The sequence below is a fragment of the Stegostoma tigrinum genome, chromosome 2 (assembly GCF_030684315.1).
Source record: "Stegostoma tigrinum isolate sSteTig4 chromosome 2, sSteTig4.hap1, whole genome shotgun sequence".
Lineage (NCBI taxonomy): Eukaryota > Metazoa > Chordata > Chondrichthyes > Orectolobiformes > Stegostomatidae > Stegostoma > Stegostoma tigrinum.
Genome location: NC_081355.1, coordinates 60,875,293 through 60,891,250, shown reverse-complemented (window position 1 = coordinate 60,891,250; position 15,958 = coordinate 60,875,293). Strand labels below are relative to the sequence as shown.

Here is a 15,958-nt window from a genome sequence, read left to right as displayed (position 1 = left end):
TCGGATTTCTCTGATCAGACTCTAATCTTCTAACCGCATAATTAAAACTTTCTGATTTGATTCTAGCAGTTTTCCCACCAGCAGGTGTCAGGCTAACTGGCCTGTAATTTCCTTGTTTTCTCTCTTTCTCCTTTCTTGAAGAGCTGTTACATTTGCTCGGTTCTTATCTGCTGGCACCATTCCAAAATCAATACATCCAATATCTCTGCAGCCACAACTTTCAAACCCTAGAATATAGGCAATCAGGTCTTGAGGTCTTCAAAGATAATGGGAACTGCAGATGCTGGAGAATTCCAAGATAATAAAATGTGAGGCTGGATGAACACAGCAGGCCAAGCAGCATCTCAGGAGCACAAAAGCTGACGTTTCGGGCCTAGACCCTTCATCAGAGAGAGCTGAGGTCTTCAATATGTTTTCTTTGACTCTTTTGAGTTGCTTACTCTACTGAGCCTGTCAATTACCTTCAGTTTTTGATATGTCGATGTATCTTTTACCAGAGAAAGAGAGCATAATTTTCCACTTCATCACTCCCCATGATAACCTCTGGTCTTCCTGCCTTTAACAGAAGAGTATTTACTTTATTTATGTCCATTTTATAAACTTACTACAGTTCTGTATGAGAAAATCAAAAATCTAGACAGGGAAAAATAACATTTTATTTAAGTCAATGAAGTTTGTGATCCAAGATATTTAGTTAGAGTAAAGCTACAAGATTCCACGGTTTGAGAAAAAAGTATGTTAATATATAAAAGTAGAACTTATACTACGTTCCACTACATATGTACATATTTGTGTGTATGTCATATATGTGCAACTTATACTCTAACTGTCAGAATTAATACAAGGCAAATATTTGTAACAACAAATGGTGTTCCAGTACCCCACAGGGCACATCAAGTTGCAAATGCTATCAAAACAGATCCCAATAGTTTCTCATCAAAGCCTAGACAATCATGACACGTGGTCACCGGATCTCATTAAAACTTTGTCCCCTCTAGAAAAAAATTCCCAACCATTACTCTCAAGTAACTCACCTTGAAACTCTCTGAAGTATTGCTCTGTGATAGACAGCTGCAATAGCTGCACTGTTACAGGTACTTCGGTATCTTCCCAGGATTATGCATTCCACTGGATTCCTGAGACTGCATTCTAACATCTACCTGTGATCAGAATTTCAGGAGTTTTGTTTGCAAATAGTTCGCTGCATTAAGCTGACACTAAAGCTGAGGCTTTTCCACGTTCCAATATTTCTCACTTGGATCAAGGAAATACCGCTTGTGGGTTTCTTTGACCCTTAGACTTAGCTACCCTGAATAATCAATGAGTTCGAGGAACTTCTCCTATCATAGCTGCCTGCAATGTGCAAACAGCACTCTTCCAGCTTCAAATTACAATCCCTAATTCTCAACAAACGTAGACCCAGATAAGTTGAAACCAGAGAACCTTGTTAAGATCCATCGATCTCCATGACAATGTAACCTGCACTACACCATTGCTAACCTAAACATTATGGTTAAATATCCTTCATTTACAATTTCTTCTTTAATTTCATGGTGTATAAACATTTTTACAGCCTTTCAGCATGCACTGAACATCTTTAAGCCAATTTAATTTTAACTCTCAAAACAATCTCTTGTATTCTGATTCAAGTAAAAAACCTCATAAAGCAACACGATCCCACCATTTTTAAGTGTAATGGACTTCAATGTGCTTCTGTTGCATTTATTCCATTACCTACTGCAAACATTAATTTCAAGTTCTTTTAAGAAGACACAAACCATAAACTAGATGTTCTCAACTTGCAAATTTTCTAACGAACAATATTACATTTAGGAGGTGGCACGGCAGCTCAGTGGTTAGCACTGCTGCCTCACAGCACCAGGGACCCGGGTTCGATTTTAGCCTCAGGTGCCTGTCTGTGTGGAGTTTGCACATTCTCCCATGTCTGGGTGGGTTTCCTCCAGATGCTCCAGTTTCCTCCCACAGCCCAAAATGTACAGTTTAGATGGATTGGCCATGGGAAATGAAGGAATACAAGGATGGGGTGGGTCTGGATAAGATGCTGTTCAGATGGTCAGTGTGGACTCAATGGCCTGATTCCAAACTCTAAAGATTGGATTTCTATACCATTGATAATTTACTTCTATGTTCTTTATTTTCCCATTTTAATCAACGTTTTGTTGTTTGTCAGGCACAACTATTCTTTGCTTCATCAGAAACTCGTTTTCATAGAATTCCTACAGTGTCTAAACAGGCCATTCAACACATCGAGCCCACACCGACCCTCTGAAGAGCATCCGACCCAAACTCACCTCGTCTACCCTATCCTTGTAACTCCACATTTCCCATGGCTAATCCACTTAGCCTGCACATCCCTGGAAACTACGGGCAGTTTAGCATGGCCAGTCCGCCTAACCTGTACATCATTTAAACAAGGGATATCCTCATCTTCCTTAGCAAGCCAGAGATGAATCTTTCTTGGTGATTTAATTGGTCACCCTGTATGTCAGTCATAACTGTACAGTTGCAGAAAAATTTCAGTCATCACTCTGCTTGATAAAGATCTGTTCACATATCGGGGGAAAGGTGCACAGAGCCATAATGTTGGTAGGGTGAGCTCTCAGCCCAGCTGAGGTTGGTGATTTATTGCTGTGTATTTTTGAACAACTCCCAGCAGCCAATGTAAGCTGCAAGTAGATTGAAGTAATCTGTGCCTCTTCCTGAAGTAGTGCTGCCTGCTGGAAAAGTTCTGGTACTAGCTTCCTCATTTTACAATAGTATTTGAGGAACAGTGTCAGAGGCTAGAAGCAGATAGACAGGGTGACAGTCCTCTCTCTCTTGAAATATTTTGAGATCCCCAATTAAATGAGTTGCAGCACTGTAAAACCATGTTCAAATGCTGAAGACTCATTGCTCTGATGCACGTATAATTGGAAACAGCTCAAGGAAGCCAATAAGCATACTGATGTGGGAAGTGTAATATCATACTGTTGAAATGCTAGACACTTCAAGCACACTTTTGGGTCAAATGATTGAGAGTTTTAATCTATGCTGATTCATGATAAGTTGGTCCTTCGAATAATTGCTGCCAAAGACAGATGCTGTTTTCATGCATAATGCCTCTTATATTTATGGCAAGGAAATATGAACTTAATTGTAACAATTAATACTCCAATAACATCAACACGTACCATTTTGATTGGCTAGGGATACTGAAAACAATCAGTTAATAATGTTACTCGAAATACTCATTAAAATAAATGGCCCGGGTTTTCCAGAGAACTTGCACAATTGAAGTGATGTCTGTAAGTTACAGGGCCTTTCGGTAGTCATTGTCACAGCGTCATACAAAAGAAAGAACTAATTTAAGCCAAACTAGGAACGGACAATAGATGCTTTCCCAGCCAGTGTTGCCCATGCCCCTGAATAAATTACAAAAACGCACAACTGTGGGAAAACCTGAGGCAAGATATTTCTTCGGGCCTTTGTTTTGGCAATCAAATTGCTAATAGACCAGAAACCCAGATGAAAGTGAATGCTAAGAAGCTATGCATTACCTAAAAGCTTTGGGTGATGTGGGTTTGCTTCCAGGGATGTGTTTTTTCCTGATGTGGCAATGCTCATGTATCTCCTGTTACATGGGAAACTGGTCGTAGACACTGATGTTGAAGAATCCAGTAGACATTTGTTCCAACTAATTATGTTCAAGCACAATGTGATTGATAACACAGTATTAACCCAGAAAGCTATGTGTCTGAAGAATGTAATGCCTGAACATAATTAGTGATAATGGGGGAAGTAAGTAAGCCTATTAAAGATATATGCGGCATAAATTGTGAACTTATTAAATTTTCACTTTGCATGTAATATCTACTGGGAAGAAGGAGGACAAAATCTCTGTGATATAAGGGAGCCTGGAAATAAGTCAAAAGGTGGAATTTGTTGGAATTGGTATAAGTAAATAAAAAGGCAATGGCAAAAATAATAGGACTCATAATAAGAAATCCCTAGAACTTGAGGTATCAATGCAAAGAAGTCTGGACCATCATACGTTCAGTCCAAGAAAGGGGAATTAGAATATTTTCTTTGTTTTGAGAGATAAGGAACTGTGGACAGGAAATGAAATTTGGGTAGCCACATACGAATGTTATTAAAACAAGAGTGCAAGAGTGACCAAATGCAAAGGGTAATCATAAAGGCAAGTGCGAGTGCAAAGGCTAATCATAAATCCTAGATGGAACATTTATCAAATTTTGTCTGGCATTTTATATTAAGAAGTTCTGTGCTATACAAAAGAGAATGCAAATCTGAAATCATCTTCCCCAGAAGGTTTTGGATGCAGTAAAAATTGAAATTTCCAAGATTGGGATTGCTAGATTTTTGAAAAAGTAAAGATGTAGTGGGATATGGATCACTGATAAATAAGTGGAATTGAGCTATTAGATGATTCATTGTCTAACCAAATGATATAATGTGCTGAGGGTGGTGAATAGCCGACTCTTGCTCCTGTTTTCTCTGTTTTCAAGAATTCTTAAATAGCGTTCTTTGATTTGATTAACGATTTATTACTGTCACACGTACTGGGGTACAGTGAAAAGTATTATTTTATATGCCATCCACACAAGTGATACCTTACACAAGTACATCAGGATAATAGAATATAGTGTTACAGCTACAGAGAAGGTGCAGAGAAAGATCAACTCTAATACACAAGAGGTCTGTTTGTGAATCTGATAACAGCGGAGAGAAAGCTGATCTTGAATCTGTTAGCACGCGCTTTCAAGCTTTTATATCTTATGCCTTGTGGAAGAGTTTGGAAGAAAGTGTAAACAACATGGGAGGGTCCTCTGATGAAATGGAGAAAGGTTGGTTTTTTTGTGATGGACTGGGCTACGTTCACAACTCTCAGTTCTTTCTTGCGGCCTTGGGCAGTGTGGTTGCCATACCAAGATGCGATGCTTCTGAATAGGATGTATTGTATGGTGCATTTGTAAAAATCGGCAAGAATCATTATGGACATGCCTAGTTTCCATAGCTTCCTGAAGAAGGAGAGGTGTTGATGTGCTTTCTTGACTGTATCATTGACATGGATAGACCAGGATAGATCTTTGGTGATAGGAACTTAGGAACTTAAAGCTCTGAAACACCTCCCCCTCAGCACCATTGATATAGACAGGGGCATGTCTTTTACTCCACTTCCTTGAAGCGGATGACCAGCTCTTTTGTTTTGCTGACATTGAAGGAGAGATTGTTGTCTTTATGCCACGCTGCTGAGCTGTCTATCTCCTTCCTGTACTCTGCTTTGTCGGTGTTTGAGACTTAACCAACTACAGTTTGTTCCAAACAAAATCGCAGAGGAAGACATGCCAAGGTAACGAGAAAGGAGATTGTCTCACAGAGCATGGATTCTATCAGAAGTTCACAAATACATGGGGCTGGATTTCATGGTTCCCTGCTGGTGGATTTGAAGGCAGGGAAACCACATAAAATCTAATGGGTGGCGTATTCGTTACTTGGAAATTGAGGTAGGCATTGGGCAGCCCTTGGGCCTGGTGAGACCCTTAAACAGCCAATTAATAGCCACTAAGGGTCTCCGTTTCACCCTTTCTCAGTTTCATTATGATAGCAAACAGGCCGAGATCGTGCATGAAGCTTGGGAGTTTTGGCTGCATGGGCTCGTTTTAGTCAAGAGGAAGGAAAACTTCCTCTCTCATCTTTCTGACCCCATCAGAGGCACTCCCTATCAAGGTTATTTGCCCCATTAATTCTGTACCTGGATCTCTTTAAGGCAACCCCTCACTGTGTCTTCAAATCCTTGACTTCTCAGCCTGCAAGTAAAGGCAGGGACTGTTTGCAAATGCTGCAATTACAAAGCTATCAACCGCTTTAAGGAAGGCCTTTCTCCAGAAGAAGGGGAGAGGGTAGTCTTACCTCAAAGCAGATCAAGGACACACACACTTAGGTGATGCTTCACTTCCACCCCATGAAAGTGAAAGCCCATGTGCAGTGATTAACAGGCCTATGGACTGACTCTTTCATCCTGGGGCTGAGGTGGTGGAAGCCCAGGCAGGACTAGACGCATAAGTAATCAATTAATGAGCACTGAAGGGCTTCGGTTAGTAGAAGGGACAGAAAGGCGGAGCTTGGGCCTTCCTGCTCAGATTGTAATTCTAGTGAAGGCAGGAAGGTAGCACCATTCTGTTCTTACAGCACCCTGTCTAATTAAATTATTTTTATTCATTTATGGGATGTGGCTGTTGCTGGCTGGGCCAGCATTTGCAGCCCATCCTTAGTTGCCCTTGAGAAGCTGCCTTCCCAAACTGCTACAGCCCACCTCCTGTAGGTTGACTCAAAATGCCATTTGGGTAGGAATTTCAGGATTTTGATCCAATGTCAGCGAAAGGACAACAATATATTTCCAACTCAGGATGGTGAGTGGCTTGGAGGGGAACTTGTGGATCGTGATGGTCCCGTTGCATCTGCTACCCTTGATCTTCTAGATGGATGTGGTCATGGGTTTGGAAGGTGCTGTCTGTGGTGTCTTGGTGAATTTGTGCAGTGCATGTGATAGAAGGTACATGCTGCTGTGACTGATAGTTAGTTGTGGAGGAAGTGAATGCTTGTGGATGCCGTGCCAATCAAGTGGGCAGCCGTGCCATGAATGGTGTCAGGCTTTTTGAGTGCCTACACAATAATAATAAAGTTTCCTGCATCCATCCAGGCCAGTGGGAAGTATTCCATCACACTCCTGACTTGAGCCTTCTAGATGATGGACAGGCTTTGGGGAATCAGGAAGAGTTGCTTGCTCAAAAGCAAAAAACCAGTAAAGTATGTGAATGGTACAAACATATCCTTCAAAATGCAATTCCCGCGTACCCAGTACATTCATTTGCAAATATTACTGATTTTATTTCCCGTTTTGTCCTCTCTGAGTGCTGCAGAATTCCGAACCCCTCTCCTGCGTTGGCAGTTGCAGCTGCTGCCTGCACAACCAGAAGATGTTGCCCAGTGTGACAGTTTGAATTTGACACACACTTACTTCTCAGATAGATGTTTGTGACTTTCATGTCTAATCCTCATTTTAAGCACGTTGCACTAGTATGCACGCTTAAGCAATTCTGAAAATGTAGCTCATTGTAGAACTTCCTGCCCTTTATTCAAGATGTTGTCTGAATTTCATTGTATGTCACCTGAAGCATATTGGAGGAAGTGACAGATATTAATGCTGTTATTAATACTATATTCGCTCTTGAAGAGGATCTTTGGATTCTATACAGCTCACATTTGAATCCAGTCTTTAGCTTCTAGTAAGGGCTGGGGAAGATCATATTTAAAGGTGGGAGAGACAGTAGCTGATGTCTGCATTGACTACTTTGAACAGCCGGTACACAACTATCTGAAACCTTGCTGTCAAAATCTAAGTTGAAGAAAAGAATCTTTTGCGAGAGAGTGAAATAAAATGAATTAGCACAAGCACTGTGTATGTACATGCTCATGTACGCACATGAACACCCACTGTGTTCACGTAGGGGTGTCTTGTGTTCGGATTGGAAACATTATTATGGTTCTGCCTCATACCTGGCTGCCCCAAAAGTGAGAGAATTTACTTTTCACCTGTTATGACAGTATTAAAAGGAATATCAACACAGAGTTTTCACAGACTCCAGAGGTATGATCGTGCAGGATCTATCGTTGATATTTGATCACCCAGTACCTGAGAGAATTTACAATTCATTTTTAGCTTCGAGCTTGAGGTTAATGAATGATGTAGTGTCTGGAAAAGTTGAGCTATCAACATTTTTGTGTATACATAAGGAACACTCCTCATCATGGATAATGCGGGTCACATCTTCACTTGATGGGGTACCCTGAGATGAATCAGAAATTTATTTTGTCTAACAATGATAGGGGTCTTTTGATTTCCCACCAGTTTTCACTATTTCTTGGAATGGGGGTGGATATAAGACATTGGACCTTTCTGTTGTGGCAAATAGCTCCAGTCTCTCCATTGATGAGTGCATATTTTAAATATTGTGCCAATGTAGTAATTTCAGTGAAGAACAATAACTGGAATCCATTGAACTGGAACTCAGAGGGGCTCATAAACAAGGAAAATTCTAAGAAAAAGGTTACGATACTTGAAAGCCAGTATCAGATAAGTGCAAAGCAAAACTATTTTGTTGATAGATATTTTCAACTTGTTAATACCATCTTTGATCCCAAGAAGAATCAGGGCCTCAGAAGCATAACCTGCTTCTTGAGATGCAGGTAGGAATGTTTTGATCTCACATCAAAGGCACAATGTTCTGCAGAGGTGTTAATGGGTATCTGCTTCACATATCTATTTCCTTCATAAGCAAGGCAACTTTAGAAAAAGATGTCAAAACTTCAGTAAGATACCTTGCCAGTGTTTGAAGAAGGATATAAAACATTGAGGGTTGGTTGAATGTTTTTGATTTCCTTACTGCAGAGATTTCACTGACAAGAATTCTCATTGTATAACAAACGTCATTGTTATAAGGTTGCATATTGTTTGGGTTCAGTACATGCATTTCCTTTGCACCACTCTCATCTGCTTTGCTCAGCCCTCCTCATTTTTCTCATCATGTTCCATCATTCAGTATCCTGTGAAACCTCTTAGGATATTTTCACATTAAAGAGCTGTTTAAAAGCAATTTATTCTCATGGCAACGTATTGGAAGAGATAGCCTTTTTATACATTTAGATATGGACACTCTCTTCACAGGGAGGAAGTAATATTGAAACTCAGTCTGTCATTCTCTGTTACTCATTTTCGATTTATGTTCGACCAGCAGAGTTTGAAGACTTGATAATGGTAGTTATATTTCAATTAGGAATTTCCAATCTAAATATAAAAAGATTCCTAACTCAAGGTGTGCTTTCTCACACTCGTAAAGTGTTGTATGGTAAGATATCAAACACACATTGCTGAAAGGAAAGCAAAAAAGTGTTGTACAAATCATCAAGGAGTTGAAACAGAAACTGTAGGCGACCCTAATGTTGACCTGCATTATAGGGCAGCTAATGCAGTATGGACAAGGGTGGCTGGAGGTGGAATGGAACATTGACATAGCTTTGCACATTTTCTGACCAATGTCTGCAATAGATCCAACTGGAATTTGACTCGGGGTTACTGTCTGGGCTAACCTGAGTAACTGTTCTAACTATTGTTGGATGATGGCTGTTCTAACCGTTGCTTTCCCCATGTAAAAACAATAGATGATGAAGAGGCGTGAGCAGGCACGCGGATACGCAGACAGAAATTGCCCATGGCTTGGTAGAGAATCATTGGGCTGGGTGCTCTGACTGACACCAAAAATATTGCCCAGTGGGAAAGTGAAAGAAATGGCAAAGCCCAGCTGAGTTCCAGGCATGTTTTCCATTTGAGCATGTATCTGGGAAGTGGATTGCAAGCTTCCCCCTCACCCCCATTTGCTGCATTCTGCGGTCTGCTGGGTGTTACAGGTTAGAAGATCCCTGGGGGATGTGGGCACCCTCACCGCTATTTAAGTAAGATCACCTCTTCCTGACACTGCTAACTTGAGTGAGGCCTGCTTATATGGCAGGGCCATGGAGCCACAGATTTTCAGATGTAGGATCTATTCTGGTGCTGGGCAACGAATGCAGGGAGGAATAATTTTCTTTTCAGGCAATGGAAATTATGTCAAATAACAACCCTGGAAGTAGCTTTGGCAGAACCTCACCCTGTTTGACCAAGCCTTGTTTGTCATCACCAAATGCATCTCATAGCATCCTGGAGAGTGATAAATCCCCTATTTATTTTTCCCACGCCCAGAATCTTAACTGTGTTGGGCTTGAGATGAGAAGTCTGCCGCTGAGACTTCAGCTTTGCTCTTATCCTTTCCACATCTGACTATTTCAATGCTGCGCTGTCTGTCTCCTTAAGCTCCAGCCTCTAGAAATACAGTTCTTCCAAACTTTCATTGCCTGCATCCTCTCCAGCACTAAATTCAACTTTGCCATCAGCTCACTGCTGAACTATCTTGATGCCAGCGCTACAGATGTCAAACGATATGCAGCTTAGGTGGGTTGGCCATGCTAAATTGCCCTTAGTCTTCAGGGACATGTAGGTTAAGTGGATCAGCCATGGAAAGTGCAGGGTTACAGGGTAGAGGGGTGAGGGGCATCTGAGCAGGAGGGTTGATGTGGATTCGATGGACAAATGGCCTGCTTCCACACTTGTAGGGACTCTGTGATGCTATAAATCTCCTTACTGAATTCTCCATTAGTATGGCTGTGGCATCTTGTTCACCCCTTCCCTCTCGACATTTCTCTACAGCATTCATAATTCTACATGCAGCTCCGAGGTCCCACATTTTGGAATTAATTCCTTAAGTTACTTTTTATAATAGAATACGTCTGTCAGCTTACCCCCTCCTAAATGCTCTTTTCTTAAAGTTGTACTTCAATAAAGTGGCAGCATATGAACAGCGCAATATAAATGCAAGTTGTTATATCTGGACTGTCTTAAACAATATCTCATATATAACTTGTAACACCCCAGAATTAAAGTGAATTGGAGCAAAATTGAGCTTTTCGTGTTTATCTTTTTCAGATATGGAAAGATAGTATCGACAAAGGCCATCCTAGACAAAAACACCAACCAGTGCAAAGGTATTTATAAAGTGTCATGTTGTATCAACTTTGTGCATTTGTTTTGTTCCTCCTGAGAGTGAGATACACTCTTTTAAAAGGATTTTTAAAAGTTTCCTCCCTTTGTTTCCTTTTGACCTTCCTGTTAAATAACCTTTCTGCAACAAAGATGAAAAATCGGGCGTAACAGTTATTATGAGGGAGTCTTGACAGTTGCCCATTCTTTTTCTTGCCATCTCTCCTACTGTGTAGATGCACATTCTTCACATCAAATAGCATGGCTGTAAAGTTGACATTGAAAGTTTGACATGTATGTGTGGCGGTATGGGGGAGGAGGAGAACTCAGTCTCAGTCTCCCCTCGCTCCACAGAACCCTCACTGGTTTCGGTTGGGATGCGTTTTTCCCAGACTTGTACTTAGATCCCGCATCACAATGTCTGTCGAGAGCAGTTGTTAAGTCACATTTTGCACAGGTACAGTGAATACAATGGCGGATATTGTATTGAAAGCTGAACCACATTTGCTGGAATCAGCTAAATTTGCCTGCAGGAAAACAGATGCTGAAAATCAGCCAAACTCGCTTTCAAATAGCGACAGTCTTGATCCAGTTACTGTGTGCCTGAAAATAAGAAGCCAACCTCGCTTGTGAATCATACCAATCTGTCACCAAGCCTCACTCATTTGAATAGTACAGAAGCTGCATTAGGTTGCCGGGTTTCAGTCAAAATAAGAGAGCACAGCTAGTCCAGACATGCTTAGATGTTTCATTAGTTCACGTTTAAATCTTAGTGTAACTGAAAGCACACTGTTTTCTCTCAAACTGGAAGATGCTTGTTTCTTGTCTAGAAACATATTTTGTTTACTGCCACTAACATTGAGACCAGGAAAAATTATCTGGCCTCGTAACAAAGTATGAACCAGATAAAATTTGCACGGTAAATCTAGCTCATTGCCTGAGTGACAGAAAACTAATGGGCTGTAGTTCTGCATTGGTTGGGACAGACCTTGTTGCCTAAAGGAAAAATAATGCTTAAAAATGATTTACTGGCTGGTGTGATGTTGTAGGGTGTTTCTGTCTAATCCTATCAATGCATCTGTTCTTAATTTGGAAGCTTCCAAAATGTTTCAAACTCTTCCTTATTTCAAGTGAAGCTTTTGACCCTGTAGTTTTTATTGAAAGTGTTTTTTTACCCAGGTACTGACAGATTGTGATGTGATCAGAGGCCTGCTCATGCCATCGGGAAATTGGACAATCCCAGATTGGCATACCGCTCTACACATACATCTTCCCACGTTCATTTGACTTTGGGAGATGGCAAAGAAACATTTGTCACCTGTTGTACTCCTCCCCAACACTGGAAACAAAGGCCCTGATCTTAGACTAACCTGAGCTGCTGGCAGTTGGGGAGAGCGAGAAGGCATGTGGAATGTGGAATTTGGAAATCCCGCCCCACACAGACTGTACTGTCTGCGTGTCACATCAGAGATTGGTTTCTTTCCATGGGCTTTGCTGGGGGTTGGGTAGGTGGAGACTCTGGATAAGGTCTGGGGGAAAGCAGTGGTCGCTGAGGGGGCAGCGGAAGCAGTGGGCTGATGTTTGGTTGGAGGGAGAGTGATCCCAGAGCTTTGTCGGAGGCTCACTGATGATGTTACCTAGAATGGTGACGAAACGTCTGAAAAATAACCTTCCAGCTCAGCGAGCAAACTCACATCCAGAACATCAACCTGAGCTACAAATCTTCTCAAAACTCGCTGATCCCAGAAAATTTAGATTAGAGTTCCAGGGTGACTGGTTGGGTCTGAGGCCTTAACAAAATGGGAGGATTGGACGCCAATGTGCCACAGTGACAGAGGTGGGGGTGGGAGGGGAGGGGAGTGCAGTGTTTGATTCCCAGGAGTCATAGCTGGTGGTATTGCTTACCTTAGGGAGCAGATGAAGTTTGAGAAAGGTTAGGCAGCAAGTATATCTGATCTCAGGAGTGGCCCACTCAAGAACACCAAATCTAGGAAATAGCTGTAAGTGTACTCACCTCCTAAATCCCTCAGCCTTTGGATGTTGCTGTTAGGGCTCAGAAATCTCAGCTAACCATAACCATGACAGTTAAATTAAAATAAAGTTAGAATAACAATGAAATTTGCAGTTGTTGGTCATTGGCCCATCTTCCCACCTCTGTTACAACCAGGCATTGGCGTTTGTTTTGAAGTAGGTTCCTGATTCCTAAACTTTAAATTCTTACCACTGTGTTTTCACAGATTCACAGTTCTACTAAAACTAGGAGATAGCCAACTAAATTGTATCACCCACTTTGTTGCAGCACCCACAGGCATGCCCTTCAGTTAGTCTACCAACTTGGCATCATGTGTAAATTACAAAATTATTTCTGTACTTCTTTTACAGGTAAACTTTAAGTCAAAGCTTTAAATCTTTACTTTAAATCAAATTAAGTCAAATTAATTCCTTTTATTTTAATTTACAAACTTTGCCACGATTGTGGCAAATTTACTTTTTACATTTTCTCTTTGCGATGTTTCCAATTTTCACATTGCATGGCAAATGGATTATATGATAGTATGCTCAAAAAGAAAATGTTGTATTTGGGATACCAAGACATAGAGCTGGGTGCACACAGCAGACCAGGCAGCATCAGAGGAGCAGGAAGGCTGACATTTCATGTCTGGGCCCCTCTTCAGAAATGGGGAAGGGGAAGGGGTCTCTAAAATAAGTAGGGAGAGGGGGAGGCAATGATCGAAGGTGGATAAAGGAGCAGTTAGGTCGAGAGAAGACAGACAGGTCAAGGAGGCGGGGATGGAACCAGTAAAGGGGAGTTAGGTCGGGAGTTGGGATGGGGGTCGGTCAGTTGGATGGCATTGGCAGTTCCTACTATCTCATACTGTATTTGGTGTGTCACAGTTCCCAAGTTATGTAAGGATCAATGGCATTAAAACCTGCTCTGATTTAAATGGTTACTGTGACATATTGGTCCCAGTCTTAATTTAGGGAATGGAAGAGAGTGGCTGGAATATTTGTCGGACAGAAGCCTAGAAGTGAAGGTCCTCCAGCTGCGCTGCAGGATGTCTTTTCAATGCTTACAGCAGGTTTTCTTGTCCATCAGCCAGGCATTTAGATTGACGGGTTGACTGCGTGTTGACCCGGAAAGCCACAAGAGGGTGCATATTGGGTAAGCCTGATGTCATTGGGAAGCTGGAGTATTTAGATAGGATTAGATTAGATTCCTTACAGTGTGGAAACAGGCCCTTCGGCCCAACAATTCCACACTGCCCCTTGATGCATCCCACCCAGACCCATCCCCATCCCCCTCTGACCCACGCACCCCTGAACACTATGGGCAATTTAGCATGGCCGATCCACCTAGCCTGCACATCTTTGGCCTGTGGGAGGAAGCCGGAGCACCTGGAGGAAACCCACGCAGACACGGGGAGAATGTGCAAACTCCACACAGACAGTTGCCCGAGGCTGGTATTGAACCCGGGTCCCTGGTGCTGTGAGGCTGCAGTGCTAACCACTGAGCCACCGTGCCGCTGTAAATTACAACGGGGGAGGGGAATTTTGGACTGAGGGTCTGCTGATTGTTTGGAGATTAATTTGTTGGGCCTTGGGGAAACATTCCTCCTTCTCCTGACCCAGTAACACAGGAATTCGGCAAAGGGATTTACCTTGTGTCTGCTCAGGATCCTGGCCTCCATGTGTTGGAATTAAAAATTTAATTAAAATGGAGATAGGGTAACCTCCTTAAAAGGGCTATGTGACCAACCTGCCTCCTGAAAGTGGAAATGAAGTGGGCTGGTACGGATTCGGTTTGAAAATTTAGTTTTCTTTTAAAATTATCCAACCAACCCATCCTTCAGGGTTACGATGTTTGTACACTGTTGTTTCTTCTCTCCGCCCATAGCCAGGTACAAGTGACAACTGGTTTATGGAGATTCCTCTCTGATTCATTAAATAGAACTGATCTCCATTCAATTGGCTTCTGTAATACAAAACCATATCATGGCGATGAGTCTCCATTAAAAATCAGGTTGCCGGGGTTGGTCTAGTCCCATTGTAAATATGTGGTCTGTGCTGATTCTTGAACAATACACACAAGGAATCAATTCAGAAGATGTCAATAAGGGGCCAGGCAAAGTCTCAGGAAAAACTACAACAGGAAGGAAGAAGAGTGGAGAATGCAGGATGGCAGATGCAACAGGCTAATGTTAGTCTTCTTCACATTGGGTGTGTGAATTGGCACTGCAACAAGGCATTTATCCAATTCCATGGAGGGGATGCTGCTATGTGTGAGCAGGATGAGTGATTTAGGGACATGGAGTCTTTTTTACCTGTGTGGAAGGGAAGGATCGCACTTGAATTACATCCAATTGCAATGGAAAAGAAAGTGGGGCGAGCTTTAGGGTTAAGTACTTCATCAAGTGAGGGGTGGTCAACATTGGTAGTCTTTACGAGGAAAGTGGAAATGCTTACAGCTTTTGCCAGGTGACTTGTGGTTGCTGCAGACTAATCAAGTAAGGACCCAGTGTTAAATCTCCTTCATGCAAACCCTTCAGTTTGGGTGGAACAAATCTCTTTCAGGCATTGGGGTCCCGCATTTATCGACAATTAAATGAACTCTCAGCAGGTTGGAGAATGGCACACTTCATTCAGTGGTGAGTTTATTGCTCTTTGGTTTGGAAATGGTGAAGAGATATTGAAAACATCAGTACTGGCTTATGAGGGAAAATCTAAATAGTTTACACATGGTTTTACTGAAGGAAAGATTCACTTACAGTTCTGTTTGGTTCATGGAGCAGCTGCCTCAGCCTCTTTGGACCAAAGTCTGCCTTCTAAGACATTGGAGGCTTTCATTGTCTAGTTAAGTGATCTTTGAGCTTTCAGAGAAAGTCTGAGGTAGTAACTTGATTGTAAATGAGAAAGATTACTGGCATTTATAAATGTTTTGGGAGGGGAGAGGAAGACTGCGGCAAATTGTCACAATATTGAGGCATTTATATTTTTATAAAACACAGTCTGTGCGTCCTCATACAACCTGGAGATAACAGTTCTGTTTGAATGTTGCAGTCACTCACTATTTTGATACGTTAATAGAAATATTTTAACCAAGTTGGGAATCAGGGCTGAAAGGATAATAAAATTGAAATGGTTTGTCAGCAATATTTCACACTTTGGATAGGATGGTGTAATGAAGCAGACTCACTGTGTTTCTTATGTGTAGAAATTGTTGATTTGCTTTCTTTGTGCATTGTTTAGTCTGTTGTGAGTTTTCTGTATTGCTTGTTTGCTTCTGCTTATGCATCACATCATTAAACC

The 15,958-nt window shown here is 41.7% G+C and overlaps 1 protein-coding gene across 5 annotated transcripts in view; it reads left to right on the top strand.

Annotated features, from left to right (window-relative positions):
- The window catches only part of rbms3 (RNA binding motif, single stranded interacting protein), a 1,261,622-nt gene that overhangs the window by 857,713 nt on the left and 387,951 nt on the right, over positions 1-15,958 (top strand). For all 5 annotated transcript variants that reach the window (XM_048556972.2, XM_048556941.2, XM_048556951.2 and 2 more), the window contains one exon: positions 10,598-10,656. In XM_048556972.2, the coding sequence (XP_048412929.1) occupies positions 10,598-10,656 (59 nt within the window). The remainder of the gene's footprint in view (positions 1-10,597; positions 10,657-15,958) is intronic.